At 36.9% G+C, this 26,439-nt stretch overlaps 3 protein-coding genes across 14 annotated transcripts; 1 reads left to right on the top strand and 2 right to left on the bottom strand.

The window, feature by feature from the left end:
- Positions 1-543: 543 nt before the first annotated feature.
- LOC127067107 (uncharacterized) lies at positions 544-24,558 on the top strand. Of its 12 annotated transcripts, none has more exons than XM_051001665.1 (16): positions 544-1,057; positions 6,937-7,307; positions 8,382-8,487; positions 10,345-10,404; positions 11,958-12,094; positions 12,184-12,454; positions 12,534-12,654; positions 12,832-12,961; positions 13,501-13,598; positions 14,141-14,285; positions 14,392-14,467; positions 14,547-14,776; positions 14,952-15,033; positions 15,168-15,440; positions 15,646-15,938; positions 16,015-24,558. In XM_051001665.1, the coding sequence occupies exons 2-16, from the start codon at positions 7,251-7,253 to the stop codon at positions 16,510-16,512; spliced, it is 2,577 nt and encodes an 858-aa protein (XP_050857622.1). In that variant the 5' UTR covers positions 544-1,057; positions 6,937-7,250; the 3' UTR covers positions 16,513-24,558. The 12 variants fall into 12 exon arrangements, with proteins under 12 accessions (XP_050857622.1, XP_050857616.1, XP_050857615.1 ...); XM_051001668.1 differs by lacking the exon at positions 544-1,057 and adding an exon at positions 4,956-5,991 and having other exon boundaries at positions 8,385-8,487; XM_051001666.1 differs by lacking the exon at positions 544-1,057 and adding an exon at positions 4,957-5,991 and having other exon boundaries at positions 7,016-7,307.
- Positions 24,559-24,801: 243 nt separating this feature from the next.
- LOC127067115 (DNA-directed RNA polymerase III subunit RPC7-like) lies at positions 24,802-25,644 on the bottom strand. Its single transcript, XM_051001686.1, has one exon. It carries the CDS (start codon positions 25,642-25,644, stop codon positions 24,985-24,987), a length of 660 nt encoding a protein of 219 aa, XP_050857643.1. The 3' UTR covers positions 24,802-24,984.
- A 47-nt stretch (positions 25,645-25,691) lies between these two features.
- LOC127067117 (diphthamide biosynthesis protein 3) lies at positions 25,692-26,281 on the bottom strand. Its single transcript, XM_051001688.1, has one exon. It carries the CDS (start codon positions 25,944-25,946, stop codon positions 25,692-25,694), a length of 255 nt encoding a protein of 84 aa, XP_050857645.1. The 5' UTR covers positions 25,947-26,281.
- Between the last annotated feature and the right edge of the window lie 158 nt (positions 26,282-26,439).

Genomic DNA, 26,439 nt, shown 5'->3' with positions numbered 1-26,439 from the left:
CTTCTTTGTGCTTACAACATACTTACATAATATATTACTAATGACCGCAGTTATACGAATTAATTTACATTTCGTATTACATATACGATCTGTCCAATATTTAACCTTAAAAATATATGAAGATAAATTGGCGGTAATTTCAAATTTCTAAACAACCAATAGGAAGCTACATAAAAAAAAAAAAAACAGAAAAGACAAAATCTCTGGCGAAGTGCGGAAGAAGAAACAGGAAGAAGTGATTTAACAGGGAAAGTTCAGTGACATAGATTACATCATCTCGCGCCGGGAAGTTTCGTCGATAAATCTTGTGCGTTCGTGTATTGTCGGTGAAATGTCGTCATCCTTTCCCTTCGGTTCTGTCACGCCATGTATACTAGTGTATCGAGTCGCATATTACGATCATATAAAAACTAAAAAGAAAAAGAAAGAAAATGAAGATATCGAGAAATCTTAATCGACTATTTTACATCGGTCATAGGTGTGGCATCGTAGACAGAAATAGTTCATTATTATTGCGCGTGTCATAACTCTTTCTCTCTCAAAGTAAAGCAAGAGAGAGAAAGCGAGAAAGATAGAAAGAGATAGAGGAACTTGAGATGATATATATATATATATAGAGAGAGAGAGAGAGGGAGGGAGGAAGATTTCCGTGCGCATACGTTGCGCGCAGCGCACCTGCATCGGTCCAATCCAGTAGGGAGAAAAATTTCAAGCCTGTCATCAATCACTCTCGTCGTAGGACAGATAGACGACGAAGGTACATTCGCTTGGCATCCATCCGAGAGTAAGACGTTCGACGATCTCTTTTGACCACTTTTTCTGTCTCCCTCCCTCCCTCTCTCTCTCTCTCTCTCTCTCTCTCTCTCTCTCTCTCTCTCTCTCCTTTTCTCTTTATTTTTCTCTGCGAACGGCAGAAAAAAGGACGATGCCTGCGAACAAGAGTAATCAGCTGTCGACGCCTCGCAAAGAGAAATCGAACAACGGGCTAGCTGCGGGCAATTCGAAGAAGAAGAAACGCTCCTGCGTTAAGCATAAAAAACATTGCAAACAATATCTGGTGAGTGTGCGAAAGTAAAACTCGTTAATCTTTTGAACGATTGTATACGTATATGTATATATACAATATATACATATATTATGTACGTGTATATATATATATATATATTTATATACATATACACCGATGATCGAGACGAAGTTTCGAAACGTTCAGTGTCCAGTACGAAATTTCAACGCATGGAGGATCGTGTTCTAAGATTGGAAGTAGCATGGACTAGAGCACCAAAAAAGCGCATCGAACAAATGTAGTGACACTTCTCGGTTCCACTGTCAACCTTTTTCCCTGATCACTGATCCATTGTTCTTCTTTTTTTCTCCTCTTTATTCCTCTTGCACCTGCTACCTTTCTTTCTCTCAACGTCGTTATCCGTTAAACTCCTTTCTCTCTATCTCTATCTCTCTATCTCTCTCTCTCTCGCTCTCCTTCTCTCTCTCTCGTATGTATGTGCATACACACCACATCGTCGTACGATAATGGTATAAACCTTTAGCGATCGACGCCGCAGACCGAGTACCAGACTAGAATGCGCACGACGCATGCGCAAAGCACTGATTATCATTTTCTCACCGAATATACAGGATGCAGTATATGTGTGTGTGTGTCGTGTATATGCCTGATTTTTATGCATAGTACTTGATATAGGTGATAAGTATGTAATTTCATTTACGTATCTATTAGTCGAGACAACGTAAGAGAAAAATTAGCAAACGATAAGTTTTTCGTTTACATTGAACAAATGCGCGATAGTGATTTTATCAAGGAAACCATTTGATGTCACCGACCGTATAATAATTAGTGGCTTTCAACGTGCTCAAAATGATTCTCATGATAAAATGTTCTCAGGAAACATTTATCGTATTAAATTTCGTTGATCTGTATGTCTTGTTATCCCTCTCTCTCTCTTTCTCTCTCTCCCTCTCTCTCTCTCTCTCTCTCTGTTTATCTCTTTTATAATTAATGATTATTCACAAAAAATATGGTAGAATATGGCGCGCAAATTGAATAACATTTACGATCGATTACGGCTAGTAAAGTTCATATTATATAATAATAACTGAAAAAATTTTTATGAATTAATCAACGCGGCACTTTTTTTTTAACAAATATTTACATATTTACGATGACAATTGATACACTTTTTTTTTTAAATTCCCATCTCCTTTGGTCCGTGATACTTCATTTATCAAGTATAAATCAATTTTTATGCTTGTATAGTAATTATTGAAAAACAAAAAAAAAAATCTTCTCTGTACGACATGACAACATAAACGACATTTGATAAACAGACAATCGCAATGTTTTATTTTTTAACAGGACCTGTAAATAACCCGTTCCTTAAGTCTTCGTAGTAGTGCCCTTGGTAGAATATTTTTTTTTCTTCTATTTTTTTTTTAGGTTAGCACGATTGAAATGTATTTCCCTTAGAGACAAGTATTTTTATGTTATATTATATGCATACGTATTTAATTACGTATATTAGATTTTTGCACTTGTCTCTCTTATGCATTTACATGCGTTGGTGATACTTATATCATTCTATTAAAAAATAAATAAATAAATAAATAAAAAATGGAGAAAGTAAGTAAATATAAGAATGGTGAAAGATATTTTAGATTTTTATAATAACATTTATATATATATAATACAAATTTTTATTGATATTCTATACGATTCTAACGATAGTGACTTCAATTTTATTTTAACTGAAGTTTTTAATCCTTAGATATAGACAATAGCATATATTGATTTTGAAAAAAAAAGAAACAGGAAAATAGATTTTATTAATTCAGTGGATAAAAGAAAGTCCTCGATTCCCGTTGATTTTTTTCTATGCTTCGCGTAGGTACGTGTCTATGCGACAGTGTGTATTTGTGTGTGTACACGTGGTTACTGCACGTGTATAGAATAACGCTAGATGATTCCACTTCGATAGTATTTACTTGAACTACTTTGCTATTGTGTCTTATATAGCTAAAGAAATTGAAGTTGACGTTCTATTTTTGTTACGTAAGAAGGTTCATCCATTGTTCTGCCATTTTAATCATTAAATGAATTAAATTGTTGTTATAATTATTATTAAGTATAGATTGGATTAAACGGAGGATTAAAATATGAATTTACGCAACAGAGTAAAACGAGATTCTATTACGAATTAGTTGTGACAAGTGAATAAGTGATTATGAAAGAGATGGTCTAAATAAAAAATGTAAAGGAAATCTAACATCAATTATCTAATTACATGAATTATGTAATAAATTAATTAAACAAAATTTTTTAACTTACAATTAGACTATACTTTTATGATCACCGTTGAAATGAAGATCGAGTTTGTTTTTAAATATGATATTTGGTAATGGTATAAATACATTGACGCGTGTAGATACGTTTTAAACAAATAAAGAACGTTCTCTGAACGTTTCTGTTCTCTGTAAAAGTAAAAAAAATAAAAAATAAAAATAATTACGCTTTTGTTTGGATGCAGTGTAAAAAGAAAACAAATAATGAAGAGAATTTAGCAGTCTAGGTCGTAATCTATGTGAGGGGTTACAATCCTTATTGATTTATTTCTAGTAGACGCTCTATGTGAGAGAAGTTTCCCTGTGAGCGAATTTATTCTAGAGTTTTAGTCTCGCCTTACCTTCGAGTAGCTTATGTTAGTAAAGAGAGAGAGAGAGAGAGAAAGAGATATCGATGAGAGAATGTGGTATCCATTCATAGGATAGAATTGTTGTCATTCTGAAACTCGGAATAATTCCTTGCTGAACGATCGATTCGCATTATTCTATTTTAAGATCGCATGTCGCAAAGCATGTTTGTTTAAATCCAAACCCATCGGGGAAACTAGACTCGATCGTCCAGGTAAGTGACAATTTCGTATAGCTCGAGATGATCGTGTCTACACATTTACGAAAGAATAATAGAGCTCCGAGCTCGTGCGTTTGTAACATCTGTCTCTGCTTTTTGATAACGAAAGATAAGATATGGAAAATGATCGCTTTATTTGAACAAAACCCTTGGTAAAAGAGAATATCTTAAAATATATCTCGAAAGACAAGAGAGAAAGAAGAAAATGAAAATATAGACAAATGTCCCATTTGGCTTCATATATTTTCACATTTCTCTTTTGTAAAAAAAAAAAAAAAAAAAAAAAAAACGAAGAAAAAAAAAGAGGAAATAAAAAGGAAAAAAGAAGTCTTATTTTAATTACACACGCACACCGTAGATAGGAAATTTTTCTACGAATTGGGTCACAGTTACATCTACGTACACCAGACACCTTCTGAGGAGCCTAGTGGCCATCGAATAACACTCGATGGCCCACGACGACCCCGCGTCAGGAAGGCATCAAGTTACGTTGCCGATGGTACTTACATTGTTTCCGAAAGTATTCTCAATCCAATACAAAAACGTATATACATATATATACAGAGGCAGAGGGAGAGAGAGAGAGAGAGAGAGAGAGAGAAAGAGCCACGGTGCTTCGTTAAGCGAGTATCGCCTTTTCAAATAGGGAGCTAAATCACATTGTTTCTCACGAATACGAAAGCTAAGGCCTTGAGGTTTCTATCGAGCTCTATCTTACTTCCTCTTTCGTTTTGCCAATTGCGAACTGAACGAATTAACAGAATAATCTTCAACGAGGGTCTCTCTATATTCTCACAAATTATTTCACGTGGGTAGAACGATGACTCAGTTCAGTTATTCACGACAGTTCACGACGAACCGTGAATTTTCTCAACTTTGTCACGTTTTTAAAAGAAATGTAGAAACTTATTGGTTCCCGAAGTGCTTGAAGGAAAAGACTGCTGCAAACAAACGGTACGAGTGCGCGTGCACTCATAGAAGATAGTCAACGTTATAACCCCGCCTAGACATCGTGGCGCCTGGTACGTGACAGGACGTGGGAGGTTGTGGGGAGGACGGGAAGAGAAAAAAGAGAAGAAGGAACATTATTTTTTGGTAGGAGGTAGGAAGAAGAAAAAGAAGAAGGAAGAAAGATCGGCCGCAGGAGGAAACGGAAGTGATCAAAGGGGAGAGAGAATGGTTGAACATGTAGAACGATGAATATCGGAGTCATTGATATTGCTCTATTGCTGATATTAATCGTTGTCCTATGGATTGCCTATACACAGAGCGCATTGTTGAAGGAGAGGAAATCGAAAAGAAAGTTCAAGAAAGAAAAAAAAGAGGAAAGAATGGAAAAGTGAAGAAGAAGAAGAAGAAGAAGAAGAAGAAGAAGTAAAGAGAACATATAATGTAGAAAAGGACCAAAAGAGAAGGCTGAACTCTGACCGTTCGTAACGATGAAACTAAGAAATGGTAATATTGACAACGGATAAGCCGGAGGCATGAAGCCAGAAATTCTAAGTAAGCGGAATAGACACAACGGACAACGACGACGACGACGACGACGACGACGATGAAGAAAGAGAAAAAGAGATAGAGATAGACACGGACAAGCGAGCGAATAAATGTGCGATTTAAAAGAGAGCGTGCGCGAGAGCGTGAGTGTTAGTGCAAGGAGAAGGGTAGGAGGATAGTACTTATGAGGGAGCTAGAAGAGTGGTGCGAGAGAGAGAGAGAGAGAGAGAAAGAGGGAAAAAGAGAGGGAAAGAAAAAGAGAGAGAGAGAGAGAGAGAGGGCAGTAGGGAGTATCCACGGGGGAGTAACGTTGCGGACTATCGACCCGATACGGTTTAGCGCCTGCGCCTGCATCACAACCCTCCTGCCATGACTCGATGGTGGTGGTGGTGGTGGTAGCCGTCTTGCCGGCGACGCGGCGCCCTACGCAACGTCGGTGCGATCGGTGGTGCGACGTTGGACCAGTGCCTCTCACGATTCCGTTCTTGCTCCGTTCGTCTGGCCGTCTCGTCGTTTCGTCGTTTCGTCTCGTCGGCTAATCTCGAGAAGTCCTCGTCGTCTTTCTCTTCGTACGTGTTTCCCTCGACGAATTTTTCTCTTATTATTTTATTATTTTCATTTTATCCTCTCTTTCTCTCTCTCTCTCTCTCTCTTTCTTTCTTTCTCTTTCACTTTTTGCCCGTCTCTCTTTTTCTCTTTTTCTCTCTGCTTAATATCCTCTAACACACAGGGACATCCTTATTGTCACCGTATCTATCTCCATTTGATTTCACATACATTCATTTGATTAAGTGATCAAGGAGAAAATTTCTTCTACCGAACGATCTGTCAAAAATCAACCTTCCCAGGCGTATCGACTATTGATGATCGATGAAATTGGCTATGTAATTTAAGTTTCGATTATAATCGCGGTAGAAAAGGGTGGTAGAAAGGGTGAAAGAAGAAGGGAGTAAGAAAACGAGAGAGAGAGAAAGAGAGAGAGAGAGAGAGAGAGAGAGAGAGGGAGGGAGGGAGGGAGGGAGGGAAGTACAGAGGGAGGGAGGACGGAAAAGGAAACCCTTGTGCTTAACGGAAGGACAGTGGAAAGCCATCGTTAGAGATGATCGAGTGACAGCCCTTAAAAATATTCGATCCAACCCTTTTTATCGGTTTTAGATTGAAAGCTCTCATAACACTTTAACAAAATTTATCGATCACTTCTGTGTTCGTAAAGTGCATTTTTCCTCTGTCGTTAATAAGTTAAAAAGTTACTCGAACGTCCAAAATATTTAGAAATAACATAACTTTAAATTCATTAATCGAGAATCGTGTTTAAAGCATAAGTCCATTAATTTTTTTCGATTTTTCCTGTCACACGGATTTATCACGACGATGACAACGATGATGATGATAATGATAATCTTGACAATGATAATGATGACGATGATGATCATAACGATGATGATAATGATAACGACGATGATAATAATAATGATAACGGGGGTGCTACTACCTTTATGGGACTCTACTGTTAGAGTGGAGAATCAGAAGGATAGACTAAGGGACATTCTCTTCGTTTAAATTACATCGATTTGAAATTACATCAAATTTAAGACGAAGAAGAGGAAGAAAATCAAGGATAACAAAGATAACAATAAGATATCAAAGAGGAAAGAAGAAGGAAGAAAATCGTGAATCTTTTTTTTTGGATTATAATCGTCACGAATATTCAACGGGAGAAAGGCAACCTGGCCTGGCCCGTGGGCAAGATCGTCGCTTCTAACGGACCCGTCGCTGTAATAGCGGCTGTGTGTCACCATCCTTGCACTGCCCCATACACCGCGGCCTCATGATCGGTTCATTCTGGAACCTTTGTCGTGCGTGTCCTTCGATGCCGATTGACAAGGTGAGAAGGAGAATCGTCGAGCAAATTCCTCACTTGCTCGATCGACGTTTCTAGGGCGGTGCTGGTGGTGCCGCTGCCACCACCGTCGCCTACGACGATGGCGACAGCAACGGCGCCGTCAGGATACAGGGGAGGGGGAGAGTATTGCGGTAAAAACGTCTTTTTCCGCCTTCGCCAACGATGCTTTCGCGGAAAACCGAAGGAGCTTGAAAAATCGATGAGAGAATTTTTTTTTTATCAAATCGCAATTATTTCTTTCGATCGTTTACATTCTTACCTTTTTTCAGGGAATAATTACATTTTATAATATTTAGATTGCGTCTCGTTAAAGTTCGATTGCGTAGATTTGATTGAAAGTATTTTTTACATTTTGGTTTTTTTTTTCGTATTGCTGTTAAAATTAAATATGGAAGGAATTGATTAGAAACGGATGAAATACATGAACACGTTCGACAACATTTGCACGACTGCATGATTGTAAGAGAAAGGCTTGATTGATAGTTATAAAAGTCGATGGATAGTTATATGTAGATCGTAGTTATATTTTCTTGGTAAGGACTATAAAAATATCTCGAAGAAAGTTCGATAGTTTCATAGTTTTTTGAGAGTTCAACGTATTAATTCGCAAGATAACGTCGCTCGATGGAACTCGCGCATGCCCGACGGAAATGACTATGCCATTCGTACCTAGACCGGCCCTTAGATTCATTATAATCTTCAAACGATCTTTTCACGTGCAAAGCCCCGTTGGCATAGAAATTGATGGGTCAACGTAAAATCGAACGCCAAGAAGCGTCGGAGCACCGTCCACGATGCGGACATATGTCAAATATTGCAGGTGTTGCGTAATAAAAGCTTGCGCGTTGGAAACTAGTATGCTTTTATTTTGTTCGTAATTTTCGTGTAACGAGCTTTAATAATTAATTGTCGACTTTTAATACCAACTTCAGAGAAAATTAATAAAATCATTTTAGAAACTTTTCTAACCAAGAATTAAGATATAAAAAAGTGTATAGATCCTTTATATTCCAGGCTGCTCTTCATCTTGCAAATAACATTAATTATGTGTTACAGCAGCTCCATTCGGAATACAGGAGCACGTACACATGGCACGAATATACAGGGCCGCAACAAGAGCATACAATCGTTCGCCGGGCGCCTCAACCACCACCGACGTCCAGTAAGTTCTATTGGATATTAAAAAAAAAAAAAAAAAACACGAATATAGAAAAGACAATTCAACATTTTATCAAGCTTTAATCGTAACAAATGATTCGCTGGCGACGTTTGGATGAGCATATAACATCATCATCGATAGACGTGAATCCATGGCCTCACGTATATATGTATATACATATATATATACATATAATAATAATAATACATTAAGATGAGTTCTTTTTTTATCGATGCGCTGGACATTAGAGACGCTATTAGAATGAAATATACATATAACGTGTGTATATGTATATATATGTGCATATGTGTATATATATATACATATATACATATACATACGTATGTATGTAGTATACGTACGATCGCCAGCAACAAATCGTTCTTCCGCTGCTACGTTCCGCTCGCAATGAGGCTTCCCCTTCTCTCTACGGCCTCTTTTCCAATAGTTCGTTCTAAATCGTAGCTCTTTTTAAACAGCCAACGCGATTCCTCTCGTGTTCCGTTATTTTCCGATGGACTCGTAAGTGGATCTCGTTCGTAGACGTTGGCAAATATTTTTTTTTTTTGGCTGAGCTTGGCTCAATTTTGTCTGAACGAGGTCGATATAGAAAGGGGAAAAGCTTCGTTAAGGGTGAAATTAGAAGAATTGCGAAAACGATTCGATGCTCTCTATCGCATCGCTTAAATATCTTAAACGAGAAACGAATTCTACGAGACTTAATCGCTCGATTTTTTCACATAAACGATTAATTTGTTAAATTGATACGCTTCAAAGTCCACGGATTCGTGTTTATATCTTCAGGGCCGAGATTAGCTTTATTGAATTCCTTTCTCTCTCCCCCGCCCCCTTCTTTTCTTACTGTGCCCTTAAGGATGTTCTTAGTGGTTTTATTTCAATGTGTGCTACTCCTCGTGGTTACTTCATTATCGCACACGCTCCACATTATGTCTGATCTTGATTCACTCTCACACTAAGGCTAAGATATTTTCTCTGCGATCTGTTTATCATATATGCACTCTTGAAAAACATACGAATTATTAAACGTCGAGATTGTCCATTGTATTGTACGTTACCAAACGGGGTTTGCCTATTTTTTTTTATACCTTTCTTTTCTAAAAGATTCTTCTTGTTATCGTAATTTTGACCGTTCACCAGTTCCTCTCACACAATCGAACAATAATAACGATATATATTATGTAGTTCTCTGCACGTTACATTTTATCGTATATCATCATAGTTTAATGTTCCTGTATCGATGTTACGTCAGCTCGTTGCCTTTAGTCACGAAACGTAGATGCGTTTACTAATCCCAAAAAAAATGGGGTTAAGTAAGATCGTTCTACCGATTGACGTAGAGAATTCTTACGGTCTCGCCTCTCCTACTTTGCTCCGTTACTAATTCAAAGGTACGCCGACAGTGTTTGAACACTTTATAGAAACGTAGAATACAACAATGTTATAGAGAATAATTTTACTATTTTTCTTAGTGTTTCCTTCATATATAGTAATAAGAACAAAATTTCGATCGAAAAAAATTTCGCTACTTCATCGCGTGACAGCAAGCATTATACGACTGCGGTACTTTCGTTTCCACGTTGAATTTTATGTTCGCTCCTTATTGCTCTTCGTATCGGTATGAGTGTTCCTCGAAATTGTCTAACGATAAAAATAGGTGTTGAACGTCGGTCAAGAAACTGAGAGAAAGAGAAAGAAAGAAAGAGTGAGAGAGAGAAAGAGAGAGAGAGAGAGAGAGAGAGAGAGAGAGAGAGAGAGAGAGAAAACAAAATACATGAAAATAAAAAAAAAATAGATAACAAAAAAGTAGAGAACAGTCCCAACTGCGAATTTTCATTACAGCCAAACAGGCGAACGCAAAACTGCAGTCGGCGAAGTCAACCGAGGACGAGAACAGCGAAGGTAAGATTAAGCGATCGGCGACATTCGAAGTCCGTGAATTATTTTTTCTTGATTTCGCTCGTTATATATCCCAAGCCGCGCCCATCGCACTCCTTAACCACAAACGCGCACACCATAAACACCCACTTATTGTTACGTTTTTATCCTAACTTTTGATCCCCTTTTTGATTTCTAAGCGAAGACGCGTAAACAAGAAAATATTTTCAATGAAGGAAAGCTGTTCAACGAATGTGTGTGCGTAAGGAATTTGACGAAAGTATTGATCAGATATTTTTTTCGGGCCGGACGATACCAATCTTTGGATACGATATCTAAATAAATAAATTCTAATTCAAATAGAGATATTGAAATTATTCATAAAAAAAAAAAAAAAAAGAAATGAAAAAATATTGGCGTAACGCAAATAAATCTATCATATCGCTTTCTTTCATTGGCTATGCGAAACTCGTTTAATTGTTGATAACTTTAATAATTTAATTATTGCTGCTTAAGATTCCATCGAGCTAAGTACATACCTGTATATACATATATCGTCCTGTTTTATATGATTTCAAAGAAGAAAAGTAAGTGTACCTATCTCGAACATTCGTTATAGGCGATGCTTTCTATATATGTGTGTGTATATATATATATATATATATATATATATATATATATATATATGTACATAATCCGCACGACACGAATCCATCCGTCTCGCGTCAGCTTTGTCTTAACACTGATATAAATTTCGGAATCTCTATCTATCGACCTTAACTTAGGACGAAATACAAACATAGGTTTGGTGTAAGAGATCAAGTATAATAAATACACAGGCTTTCGCTGAATTTTGACCTTTGAATACACACCAAAGGAAAATGTTTTCATTCTTTTATTTACTTCATAGGTAACGCAAAGAGCTGTTCCGACGTAGATACACATACGTTTGTCTTTTTTCTATTTACAATTTATGTACACATTCCTAAAGACACAAGAAACGTTTCCCCACCATCATTCAATGCTTGAGACATACATATGTATATTCGTCTTCTTTCTCTCTTCCAAAGTTTCGACAAATTTTTATTACTCTGCATGCATTCTTATATAGAATATCTATATGTATGTACGAAAATTTTCAACGATATTTTAGCTACGCGATTACTTTATTTTCAAGTTTTGATTCCCTCTCGCTCTGCTTGACATTTCTGCGATGGAGCTTATGCGCCTGGAATATAACGCATGATTATTATACTCGTTTGTGCACGACCGCAGTAGGGTGGCGCATTAGTAATAGCCCGCAGGTACATGGAATAAAGAAAAAAAAAAAGAAGATAGAAAAAGAAAGAAAAAAAGACAATAAGAACGAACAACGCACGTTTCAATGCTCCAGGTCCCATTGAATCATCCCTTGATAAGCGTCGATCGTTAAGCGCGCAATTTAGCGAAACAATTTGCGCTCTCTCGCTGTCGTGCACCAGAGATTGGAATCTGAAAGTCGTCCTAGATTGAACTCGATTCTAACAGGAAGAACGATTAGATGCTTTGTATCCTCTGACAAATATTTTGTGTTTTAGGACCTACCTTAGAACCGCCATTGCCGAGAAGAAAGAAATGTCCCGAATTGGCGTACAAGACTCACGAATTTATTCCGACGGCGGACGGCGGTGGTTTGGACGTTATAGATTCGAATCTCGTAGCTGATAAGGTTCAGGTAAATTCGGATTGTACGAGTTTATTCTTTTCGAAAACGATCGTAACATATATCTACATCTATGTTCGTAATGAAAAATATGATCGTAGGAAGTAACAAGCACTGTACCAGCTAGTCAACTGAGCAAGGCGATATCTCGTATCAGTACCGAATACCGTTTACAATTCGCATGGCCTAGACGACCCCAATTAACGAACGGCGATGCAGGAGCACCCATTATATCGACGGGAGCAACCTTAGGTGCTGGTGGACCTCCAAGAAAATCTCTCAGTATGGGAGCACTCAAACAGGGTATCGTACCTTCTGGTCCCGCGCCAGTTCATAAGAAAAGACCTGGGGATGTGGATCACAAACGGGACGGTGAGTAAGTCTATCGATTATGAATTTTTACGTTTATCAACAATTCGAATAATTTTTCGACGATTGATATAATATATAGGCGTCCAAGCGTCCGAATTAGAACCATTGGTGGGCGGGACAGGTACGGACACTATCGATGGAACGGTTCTAGAAGGAGACGAACGCGAAGAGGATACGTCAGATTTAAAGATAGCGTTCAGGTCAGAGACTCCCGCGACTTCTTTTAAAGCTCTTTTAAATTTATAACATGAACACGATCGAAGAATTAAAAGCACCTACGACGGTTCTGATCAGTGTGATGAAGTCACGATAAATTACCTTCTCGATCGATAATCGCATCACATGCGTATCCCTCATCAGCTACTGATTATTTACAGGGGTAGAAAATCAGGGGGTAAAACCGTAAGGATATCGGGAAGTGACGATAAAGCGGCGAGCAAATCGCAAGAGAAACCATTCCCTACGGCAGAGGTGATCGAACTAAGACGACTCGCTGACGAGTACAAGGTAATTCGCGTAAATCGACTCAAAGGGAAGATTTTTATTCTCCATTTGTTTGTTCCACTACCTCCTTTTTTTCTTTACTCTTCCTCCAACACAATCAACCTTGTCTTGTCTCTCTTTTGATATTATCCAATTCGATATGAATGACATTCCCCAGTGTGTTCAGTCTTTCGTTTTTATAGTCGAGTTAGTTTCTACGTGGGTGTTCGTCCGCACGATTGTCTTTCGTAATCCAAACGAATCCACGTAAACTACTCCTTTTAACGACGAGTGAATTTCTTGTCTCGAGTGATTTGGTGATCTTTAATTTTCATTTCAATCATCGTGATCAAACGCATGCCATTGATCGATAAGTTTTTCATGCATCTTACCAATATGTCTTTATATCCTTCTTGTACATCGATCATATAAGTAGGTACATGTACCTTCCCACGAGCATGATCTATCTTTAGTATACTCGCAGGGTTCGCGATCATAGATTAGAATCGTTAGACTCGATGCTCTAAAGGACGCAGCAGCTGATTGCTTTTGGTTTGCGTTAGCATCGTGACTGGGGTTGCGGTCTGACAGCCGAGGATGAAGCTTCCCTGTGGAAACGAGTGTCCAGTAACCACGCTCTCAACGCTCTATCTCTTGCCAGGCCAGTAAATCATTCATCATCGTTACTCGAAGTTGCGTTACCTACTACTAACGCACTCGTGTTGTTTGCTTCACGCAACGCAACCGATTTCCCGATCTCTTTACGTTTATTTCATTATCCTAGGAAAATCTCGGATGATCCTCTTGTCGAGAAACGTCGTTCCTGTTCGAGGAACATTCTCCAAGAATTTCCTCCGACATTAATGCAAAGATTTCAACGTCATTTTTTCTGATTCTTTTTTTATTTTCTTTTTAACGAAACAAAGAAATTACTTGTTTTCGTAGGATGGTCGCTCCTGATGTCTGATTAAAAAGCTAGGACATCATAGGAATCGATGAAAAATTCATAACAACGACGACGATCGCGATCTTGATAGCTGATGCAGAATAGAAAGAAATGCAATACGTGTCGTATAGCTTCGTATAGTCTTCGCACGAGTTCTGTCGTAGTTGGTTTTCAATTCTTCCACGTTGTGTTATCGACAAATTAATAATTATTGATATATCTACACCGTGTGAGATAATAATTGCAAATAAATTTAGATCAGTGACGAAAGAAGAAAAGAACAAAGAAAATACGAGGAAAGTGACCCCGGTTATAGCGGCGATGACGATGCCACCAGCAGGTAGACCATCCTCGGTTCAAGCAAGACCAATTCATGTTACACAGCAAGATGATTTGAAGTTGGTACGTATATTAGACGAGTTTTACCTATTGCCGTCGTCGTTCAAATTATTCCAACATTTGGGAATAACAATTCGTAATTAATTAATCGAATTATTATTTACTATAGGATAACGAAAAAACCGTAGGTCGCGCGAGAAAAGATTTCTTGATCCGTCATCATCTTGATCGTACTACTGGCGTAGGTAAGTAGAGACGCAAACCGCTAATCTTACTAAAGAGAAAAAGAAAATGCAAAACGTACGATGTGCTCGTCACGCGCAGGCGACGGTGCACTACTCCCCTCTCCAACGAGAGAGAAGTTGGAGCCCGTAATACCGCGACGACGCGAGGAATCGAGAGAACACCGAGAAGAGATCCAACCAAGAACGAAGTCCAGTCCGAAGAATAGTCCACGTACTGGACGTTCTCAGAGTCTTGGACCTAGCGTTACCGAACGTAGGTCACCGAAACGGCAGCCTCCACGTGCACCATCTGTGACAAAGGATATGAAGGTATTGTAAAAATATCATTTTATTCGTATCGATATAGGATGTTCCTAAAATGTGGTAGAAGGTTCGTCATCGAGGAGTCCGTTTGTGAAATTAGTCTTTCATCGAGTCCGCGTTTTATGATCATCCTGTATAAATCGAGTATTTGTTCATTTTCGTTTCTTGTTCGTTTTCGAAGGAGAAAGAGAGAGAGAAGGAATTTAAGGATAAAGATAGAGATCAAAAGGATAGAAGCGCTGAAATCGAGAGACCACGGCCAAGTGAGTATTACGATACGAATAAATAAAGCGTGTTATAATTATTAAATGGCGTATAGTTGAAATATGGAAAACACAAAAGAGACGATCTTCGCTTAAGGTCGGTAAACGTTGAACGAGCTTCGAATTGAGAACAGAATTAAAATTTCTAGTGACGGCAGAGCCCCAGCTGAACGGTGATGCAACGGGAGGTGACTCGAGCGTGGCTTCAACACCTCCGTCGCAAACACGAGCCATCTCAGCTGGTGCTGGTACTTGGATCGATGATGAGCCAGTCGTAAAGAGTCCACCGGAACCAACGCGTGTGAAATCGCCGGAACAAATGATTATGCGCTCTCCTGAACCGGTTAACTGGACAGTGCCCCTCGATACCGGGAAGACGTTTACCGTTACGCAAAACGTCAGAGAGGGTAAGCAGATAGGATAAACGATACGTTCGAGGATCGATATTAATTATTATTACGTATTAAAAAAAAAAAAGTTGAGAAGAGAAAGTTGTTAAAAAATCATTACGATACGAATCGAGTTAAAGATGAAAAAGATTTCGAAAAAAATATTTGATACGACACTCGACTACACGCAAAGATACTTAAAAGGAACTTCATTTCCACGAAGAGCCCCTGACGCGTCCTCATAGCGAAGCAAAGACGTGGGCACCGTCGTGCGTACCATCGGCACCGCAATCGGCTCCTCCGGAGTTAGCAGCTCAGCACAAGTCGCAGCATCATTCTCAACATTCCGGTTATAAGTCGCCGGAAAGCGAGAGCGTCTCTCTTGGCAGTTTCGGCGGGATTACCGATCAAAAGGAGGACATGGATTCGGGACGTGCAAGTCCTTGTTCATTGCCGACGAAAGTAGAGAACTTATCCACTGGAGAATCCGTGATCGCATCTGGTCAAGATGAGAAGGTGAGCTAGTCTACATGATTTCCATATAAAAGTTCGATTCTTTTGAGATTCCTGATCCATCGATATCTTTTGCTAGAAATCGTACGATGCTGGTGGAGAACAGGATAAGGGAGAACCGGTGAAATCGATAGGTAGTAGCAATTTAAAATGTCTCGAGGATCCATCGTTCGAATTAGAACGTAAGAAGATCGATTCAGGAGTTCCTACGACAACGACAACAGCGACGACAACGACGTCGACGTCGAATGTACCGCATCAGCCGTACCGTATTCTCGAAGCTGAATCACCTCAAAGTGGGGTAGGTAGCGAAGGAACTGCAGGAGGAGGTGGCGGCGGCGGTGGTGGTGGTGGAGGTGGTGGTGGTGGTGGAAGTGGAGAAACAGGAACGCCTATCAGCAGCAGCAGCAGCAGCACTACTACCACCACCGCGACGGCTGGTTATCACGTGTTAGAGGCACCACCGGTTCAGGTGATACCAGGTACGGCTCATCGTTCAACGGCGACCGATGTCTTAGAAAAAGCACGAAATCGCTTTGATAAATTCTGGGGAAAAGGTAGTCCCTCTGAGAATTAGAATCCTACGGAATAAACTAGTAGTTATGACCGCGACAATGAATTCGAAGAGGAGGGGAATGTACGTGTAGAACGAGAGGAGAGTTGTTCATGAGAAGCGATCAAGGAGAGGGAGAAGATGGGAGGAAGGAGTTTGTTTATAAACTTTGGACGGAGTTCCTGAAAGCAGTTATCCCGTCGTTTCCTTTGCTCGTCCGACATGCGAGCACGTACAATATTTAATCTTGCAATTGGAAGCTATCGTAGATGGAATAGAGATGGTTTCGTGCGAGCGTTAGAAAGAATTCAAGACTCCGAAGAACGTACATCTTTAATCGGAGAAGAAAGAATTATACACGAAGAACTAACCATTAGAGTCACGATCTAATGGCAATTCCTATCGAAGAAGACGGGTAAAAAAGAAGACGTGCGAGCGAAAGCAACGGCAGGATCGCCTATGGATGCGTTGTAGAAGCTTCGAGGATTCCTTTCGGGATTACGTTTTCGAAACGTTACAGTTCGCGTGTCTCATATTCGTTAGTGCGTTGTATAATATAACCACGTGTGGGTGATAAACACCGAACAACATCTTGTATCGAGATCCAATGTAGACGGTGAGTGTCTGAAGGATAGGTATCAATGTCGTTAAAGTTTTGGAAGCTGCGTGCGAATACATATAAGTTATAAGCTCGACTCGTATTAGATTCGCGTCGATCATATTCTTACGTATAAATCAATGTCACGTTCGTGGTAACCGTATGTATGTTTCTTTTACATACGTACGAGTTTATTGAATATTCGAAGTAAATATACACACGTACATACTTATACGTTACGTACGAAACTTCCTTTACATTAGATTCGAATAATCGCGTAAGATCATCTATCGTAGCCGAGAGACGTGCGATTTTTTCTTTTTTTCCTTTTTTGCGAGGGTGGTCGGGAAATTTCAATCAAAAAGAAAATAAAAAAAGATGAAAACAAAAAAAGAGAAGAAGAACGCACATAGACTCGACGAAGAAAGAGGCTTGTCACTCTTTGTAGAAGCAAAAAAACCAAAAAAAAAAAAAGGATAAAAGGTACATAGCCTTCAGCTACTTCATGCGTTTTATATTTATAAAATCTACACGAAAAAAACACATTGTATATGTGTATGCGTATGCACCGGTGCGTATACCTATAGGTGTGTTGTTGCATGTGTACAATACATACGTTCGATATATGTACGAACACACGTTTAAAGGATGCATGCGCGTGCGAGCACACACACACACACACACACTACACGCACACGCGTCACGTAACATAAAAGAGAAAAAATAAACAAGACACAAAACAACACACAAAACACTTAAAAACACATGCACGCGCGTTACGGAAGAGAACGACGAATGATTAACATTCGGAGAAAAGTCCCGCGAGCAACTTCGGCAAGTGGAACTACCTCCTTAAAGAACGCGTCTCGATCTTTTTTAACTATATTCATGAAGAAATTTTTCACGAGCTTACTCGTTACTCCGATAATTAACTTGCTTCGTAGGAGAGAAGAAGAAAAAGAAAAAGAAGGAGATGATAACGATGAACGATGATAATGATAATGATAATGATTATGATAATAATAATGATGATGATGATGATAATGATGATGATGATGATGATGATGATGATGATGATGATGATGATGATGATTATGATGATGATGATGATGATGACGAAAAAGAAAAACAAAGAAAAAAAGAAAAGGAAAAAAAAAAGAAAAAAAATTAAACAAAATTTATGGTAACTAAGATAAATAATTCCCGTACACGCTAAGAAAGATTATTTACCAGATATTTAGTATCGAAATAAGAAAATGGGAACGACCTTAATCCGCAAGTATATAACGGTGTGTCGATATGTATTACCTTGTACGGATGCTGAAAAAAAAAAAAAATATTTAAACACAACAGTTCGTCCATGTACGGTTCGTTACGTCGCAGAAAAAAAAACGGTTTATTTCGCGAAACGAGCAAGACCCTTTGTTGCTGAGCAATTTTTTACCCTGGGGAATGGCGATTTTTTAACTAGCCGGCAACGAGAATCAATTGTTTCGCGCGCAAATCGAAGAACAAAAAGAAATAAATAAACTCGAACGACGACGGGGAACGTTGTTCTTCGATCGTACGCATATCTGTGCCCTTATGATTTCTGTCTTCTGTAATACGAATATTTTTGCTAGGAAACAATTTTCATTCTAAAAATTTAGAATCGCGCGAGAGGAGGCTTTCGTCTTGGAAGGTAAGGAAAAAAAAAGAAGAAGAAAAAAGAAAAAAAGAAAAAGCGGAGTGCTCAAAAATTGGTAATTGGTGCTAATTGTATCGAAGGATCATCGAAAGTATCGTAAGAGGAGAAGAAGAAGAAGAAGAAGAAGAAGAAGAAGAAAAAGAAGAAGGGTGACGATAGGACACGATTCTCTCTCTCTCTCTCTCTCTCTCTTTCTCTCTCTCTCTCTCTCTCTTTCTCTCTCATTGTGAGATAGTATTCGCTTATATATGTATTTGTTGCAAAATGACGAGAAATTCTAGGCCCGTAAGAAGAACGTTCGGCGAGATACATATACATACGTAATTAATAATAGGAAAAAACAACATACTTTGTTTTTAATCCGTTTAAACGAATTTTTCATCGATTATGCGCTTACGACGTTGTCATCAAGTATAACGTCTATTGGTTGCATATTTTATTTCATTAGACAAAGGTTTACCTCGAAGACGAAGAGGCTAATGAACTTTACCTAAACGTTAAGCGATAAGAAGAATACATACGTAAAAATGGCCAGGATCGAAAGCGAGAATTTTCGTTTTAAGATCGACCGGACGAAGCTATAGAAGTTTCAATCGAAAAGAACGAGAAAAATAAACCCCACTCGACCCTTTCTTTTCTCTCCGATCCCTCCCTACCGCCCCCACCCCACTCCAACCCCTCTCCCTTTTCTTCTTTCCTTCTTCATACGCTTATCTCTCCTCCCTCGTCCTGCTATTCTCATTTCTCTTTTTTTTTTCTATCCCTCGCTCTGCTCCCACCACCATATATCCCCCCTCTTCCCGCTTTCGAAATATGCACGCGCGTTTACACGATACGTCGGTAATACCACACTCCATCCAGATTCACGTCCAAAGACAACCAATCGTACTGAAACAGCATAGCGATATAGTTGATAATGATAATAATAATGATTAACGATATACGATAATGATAATGATAACGATACTGATTATGATAATGATAATGGTACTACACAAATAAAACATTACAAACGACAAAAAAAATATTAAGATAGAAAACGAAAAGAACAATCGGCGGAATGGACCATTAATGAAAAAAAGGAAGAAAAAAGGAAGAAAGAAGAAAAAGAAAAGGAAAGGATGAACGATTACATAAATGAAAAAAAAAAAATTCAGGAGAAGGAAAAGAAACGATCCAAGTATGATAATTAGGACGCAGAAACTGGAAGACAGTGTTTAGAACTGGCGATCGTTGACGATGTCGATCTTGATCGGTACGATCGTGTTACTTCCATTGGATACATATATTTTGAACTAAATCAAATTTCTGATTGTATTATTACCGATCTTCTAAACGATCGATTATAACTCATATTTATTATAACGATATACGCAAAAATATGTTTGAACGTGAAATACGAAGGAAGTACGAAAAAGATCTTCTCTTAAGAGACATCGACATCGTCGACCGATTCGATCGATATAAAATATACATAACATACGTATATAAAACATCATACCCCGCGATAACTTCAAAAAACAAAAAAAAAACAAAGAAAAGAAAAAAAAAGAAAAAAAAACATACACGAGAATAAATGGAGGACTGGCAAACTCTCTCCCAGTTTTCTTCTTTTCTTATACACACAGTTTTATGATTGCGCCTATCTTCGAAATCTACGCTTCTTTTGCGACCCACCCTATATATCCTATATCTATCTCGAGTTCATGATTCTCCGAGGAGAATACAAGAGGAATCGTCATATTTCCATGGTTGTAAAGAAACAACGCCGCAAGTAACATGCTTTAATTTTCGAGACATTGTCATTTAAAATTTGGTACATTAAATTTTTTTATTCTTCTTATTAGATTTCATTTAAATTGCATTATTTTTTGGAACGTATAAAATTTGTTTCCATGCATTTGTTTGTTGCTTTTGGTGGATAAATACATGAATCCTATATTTTTTCTACAGTTCAATTGATTCATAAAATAACAAAAAATGTTACTTTTTTTGAAAATTGTTATTGTGCGGCAGTTTTCCTTACAGTCAGAGAAATTATGTTCTCGTACCAGATCATACGCATCCTTAAATAACCGATATCTCTCTCCTCGATATACATACATTAAATATAAACCAGTGGCACGCCGATTATTTATATATATATGTATGTGATAAGCGACAAATTATTCCAACCAATAATCTTGTAAGGATGAGCGACAAGAATCCATATACCTAACATATTATTCATTACTACCACAAAGAAAAATTAAATTATAAATTAAAGTAAACTAAAATAAACTAAACTATAAACTATAAACTATAAACTATAAACTATAAACTAATGTCAAAACAGATTTATCGAAAACGGTGGTAGTTCGATCGAGAAAGCCAACGTCTTCTCTACGAGGTTTTGTCGCTTTTCGCTCATCGATTTTCTTAAGAATCTTATAGCTTCATATAAACGTTTAAAGCGCTAAAGATAAAATAATATAAAGGAGACGTAGAAAAGAAAAAAAAAAAAAGATAAATGCGATGAGATAACACGAAGCGTGAAAAGAATTAAAATAATCGAGAGAAATAATTTAATTCATCGACTATTGTAAGAGTATTGATATCACACATATTTCGTTTGCAAGAAAGGACCGTGCGCGTGCCTCTTGTTTGAAGAAAAAGAAAAAGAAGAAGAAATGTACACCTTAATAGATGCTTATTTATATGGCATATGCTTGTTCCTTGAATAACTGAATCGAAAACACGGCACGAGTAACAAACAAATAAAATAATCCTAAAAAGAAAAAGAATAAAATAAAAAAGAAAAAAAAAGAAAAAAAAGGGAAAAAAAATATGAAAGAGAAAATTAGATGTACGGCACTACGAAGGTACTATTACATTCACGGGTTATAAATAAATAAATAAATAAATAAATAAATAAATAAATAAATAAATAAATAAATAAATAAATAAATAAATAAATAAATAAATGAAAGACGAGACGAACGAATACGAGAAACGTTAGCGCATGTGTGAAAGAGCCGTAGCCATTAATTACGAATATAATTTTTCAATCCCACGCGTAAATTCGATTACGCACAAGAAGAGACACACGAGGTACTATTTATTGGATAGTCTCGAACAACTAGACACGATATAATAATAATAATAAATCGACGATTCCTATAGAACTTTATGCGACAATATGTATCATTTTTTTACGGATCAACTCATCATATAATGTGATGGACAGATATTTCGTTGCACAATTTTCCATGGAACTATACTATGAACATGAAAAAAATGGATTATTCTAATTCTCGATGCCATGATTATTAGAGACGTCTTTTACGCAGTAGGTACTTTTATACGATCTACAAACGTATCTCTCTCTTTCTCTTTCTCTCTCTCTCTCACTTTCTCTCTCTTTTCGTTTATTTCTTTTTTATTTTGTTATCTTCTTAATTATCGTTAAAATATTTGAGTGAATGTAATAGCGCCTTAGCGTGATTCGTAATGACAGAAAGAGTTGGAGAGTACAGATCGGATCAAGATCGAGAGAAATACGAGCAATGTGTTCCGACTTATTTCGCAGATTGCATTCATAATGGTGGTGCATCATTTTTTCGCCTATTTAAATGCTTATCCTCGATAGCTCTCAATTCTCAATTTGTTCGATCTGTACCGCGTTACATATTATCGAAGGCGCATCTCTAAAATTCGCACTGCCCGTCCAAACTCAATAGAACTTATCGGAAAAAAGAATTGTCAGAATAACAAACCGTAATTTGTCTCAACCATAATCTCAGATATAAAATACACAATAACGATTCGACGTAAAATTTTATGGCTCTGTCTCTCTCTCTCTTTCTTTCTATACGGTATTATAATCGGATTTATATTGAATGATGATAATTCGTTCCGTTAGTTGAGTGCAAAAATGAAAAACAAACGAGAGAAATTTATTTAAAACCAAGGAAAGTTCCTTCATGCCAAAATGAACGTGTGATGATCGTTCGTATTGCACGAACATAATTGAGACGGTAATTACGAAAAGTAATCTAGGTGAGAATTTTTTTTTAATTAATTTATTGCATAATTCATATGGCAATGACCTAATCATACGAATTATGTAATGAACTAATTTTCTTTTTTAATTTTTCACTTAAACCACTTTCATAATCACCGACTTAATTAAAAAGAGAACTCCGAATGTTCGAATATATAAAGTCACGCATTTCTTCTATGATTTGTTAAGTACATACTTTTGTACAGTAGACATGCGCCTGAGAGTTAATGTACCGTGAAAGGATAGGCGACTATCTCGTGATCGAAGAAATGGAAAGAATAGAAAAAGAAAAAAAGAAAAAGAAAAAAAAAGGAAAAGAAAATGAGATAAAAAATTAAAAAAAAAAAGAAGAAGAAGAAAATCGAATGCCAATTAAAATTCAGCGAGTGCGGGCTGAATCTTTTATTGTTAAAGCTAGCGAGTTATAAACAAATTTCTTATACATATTATTCAGTTTCGAGCTATAGCTCTTGAGAGAAACTTTACCACTTTGTTGATAAACACTCTTGGGGATCATGTGTTCAAACGTCCAGTGTTCGTCATTATAATTGGAGAAAAAAAAGAAAAATAAGAACGACTTCGATGCTTTCATTTTCACACGATTTACGCTTTCTCTGTTACACGAAATCGTGTTACGATGTTAGCAAGTATGTCTCATAGAGAGTTCCAATATTCCTTGAATATTTCCCCGTGCCTACGACGTTAAGTGATCGTGCATAAAGATTTCGTATAGACGGGACACACAACGACGACAGACCATTATACATTTTTCAATACTCGTCCCGCGAGTAATAAACTTTCTTACCAAAAGAAAAAAAAAAAGAAGAAGAAAACGATACGAGATGCGTTATACAAAATACGTTTATACGTTTACTTATTTCTAATGTAATTCGGTTGGATTGTATTCTATGTCTTGTAATATTTTTTTTAATATTAATTTTTTTATGCGAATACCGTGTCAGTGCATTAATACACCGATACGTTTTCCCATTGAAACATAGGCTGTGAATAATCGAGTATGCAGATGTAGCGTTATACGGAATATATGTGTTATAAATCACACAATTAAAAAAGTAGAGAAAAAATTTGCATCGACGTAAGCCCCACTACGCTTCCGTACAGAGCTCGAACGGTTAATGAAAGATAAATTATTCGCTGGCTAAATCGAATGCAATTGTTTATCCGAACGGAAAAAAAAATACAAAATGAAAAACAATTACACGGTCGCAAGAATTTTTTTTATACGCTTTAAGATTTTTTAAGCGGTAAGAAGAAGCGGACGTGCAAAATTAAATGGCATTTCGATCACTCGTCGAAGTACGAAAGCAAAATTATTTCATTCATAAGATAATTTAGTGTATTCTGTTCGAAAATCATATATATATGTATATATATATGTATGTACAACGTTCTAATTTTTTGTACAATAGAAAGAATCTCGATGCGCGCTTTAAATCCACACGGAAAAACACGACTGTTCGACCCTTTCTAATCTTTAAATATATCTTAAGATTTGCTGATCAATCTGCATTCTTACTTTATATTTTCTCTGTACCGATGGTGGTCCAACCATTTCGGTAGATAGTCGAAAATTACGGGCCTTTGGAATAAATCGGCGAACGTACAGGAGGGAACCGCAGAATTTTAATCGATACTATAAAATAAAAAAAAACATTTTGGTTGTTAATTGTTGTGTAAAATTTCGCTAAAATAAATAAGCTTATCACATTCTTTTCCCCTGGACTTCAACGAAATTACGATCATCATTATGTTTAAAAATTACCTTTGAAAGAACATATTTCTCTATCTCTCCTGCGTTTAAAATATTATATCCTTATTGTTTTTCTTTAGTAAAAAATACAATCCTCTTTAATCAATAGCTTGAATAATTTATACGTTTTGAGCTGATAAAAATAAAAAATAATAAATATAGAGAGCATAGTTACTTGTTTGTCAATGGTATTGATTAAATGCAAACGAGGTAAGTATATTAACAATATAAATTAGTCATTTATACAAACTTTTAATACATAATATATGTATTTGTACTGTTGTATAAGAAATTTAATTGCATTAAATTATATATACAACTCTGCAATAGAGACACTGCACAAACATATGGCCAAAAATTTTTAGAAATCGAATTCTTAGATACTCTAAGGATAAATTTTAATAGATAGGTCCATCGTCCATATTGTCTTCTTCATCGTCATAACCTTCTCCATTATCAAAGTAACTATTTACATAATCAGTCCCTTCATCCATTTCCTCATCTAATTCTTCTTCCTCGTCTTCTACCACTTCATCCGTTTCTTTCTCTTCTGCTTCTTCATCAGCCTTTTCTTCTTCTTCTTCCTGTACATCACCTTGTTGATTAGTCTCCTTTTTTTCTAATTCTTGTAACTTTGATTCTATATCAACAGTTTTCTGTTTTTTCTTAGGCTGTATCGTAGCTTGACTTTTTTGTCTACGAATAGATGGTTTCAATTCTGCTGGTACCTTGGACCAATCATATCTAGTATCGTACCCACTTTTATCCGTCATCAAATCTTGATAACGATCGGAATAACGTTCAATATCTTTTTTCAATTCTATAGGTTGTACATTATACGGAGATTCTCTTAAAAATTCAGTATAATCCCTTTTCAATTCCAATAAATAACTCATTTCATTGGTAATTGAAAAAGTCAACGGTTTATATTCCAACAAAGGATATTTCTGTGGAGGTTGCAAAACCGGAGGTGGTAAAACTTCTCCTTTAGCAAATCCTAATTGTTCTGTATTAAAAGACATAGAAGGTTTGAATTTCCCTCGCCCTCTTCCTGCCATGATTGAAAAGCTTTTTGACAAACAATATAAAAAAATAAGAACTTATCTCAAACTTTCTGTGACACAAGCTCCTTTTGTTCTGTTTCATTAACGTTTTCTTGTTTTTCAAGAAATGCTTCCTTATTATAAATTACTTTAACAACAAGTGAACACGACGGACACGTAGCTTCTTCTTCACCAGCTATAAGATCTGCCTTTGATATTTGAAATTGATCACCACAAGGACAAGGGTAGTAGTAAATTTCTTCGTCTTCGTCGTATTCAAAGTCTTCGATCTCCACTTCGTCGTGATACACTGACATAATGTTAACTAATAAAACTACTTTCTTTGAAATCTAAAGAATTTAAAGGTTAACTCGGAAACACGTGTTCCAACCTCCAACATCGATGAGAAATGCTACGTTCAAGCCATGTTCAAGGACAATATAGTTATAACTAACAGATGTCTAAAGAGGATCGATTATTTGTATAAACGACTTAAATTCATTATTTATACGAAGTACACTCGATCGCTTTGTAAGCGAGATAATAACATTCATGACGTATACGCAGTACATACATGTGTAAAACTATTTTATATTTCGTCAATATATTTTACTTATAAAAACTTATATTAGAAAATAAATAAAAAGAAAACGAAAGTAAATTCAAAATCCCTTTTTTTCACAGATTAAAATATCACATCGAAAGTATTAAAAATATGACCAATGGAATTGCACGTTGCGTATACGATTATTTGTCATCGAATCAGAAGTACTAGAGGATGAAAAATCTGATTGGCTAAGAGAATTCAAA

The sequence above is a fragment of the Vespula vulgaris genome, chromosome 10 (genome assembly GCF_905475345.1).
Source record: "Vespula vulgaris chromosome 10, iyVesVulg1.1, whole genome shotgun sequence".
Taxonomy (NCBI): Eukaryota; Metazoa; Arthropoda; class Insecta; order Hymenoptera; family Vespidae; genus Vespula; species Vespula vulgaris.
Note: the sequence above shows the minus strand (reverse complement) of the source record. Positions and strands in the feature narration are given on the sequence as shown.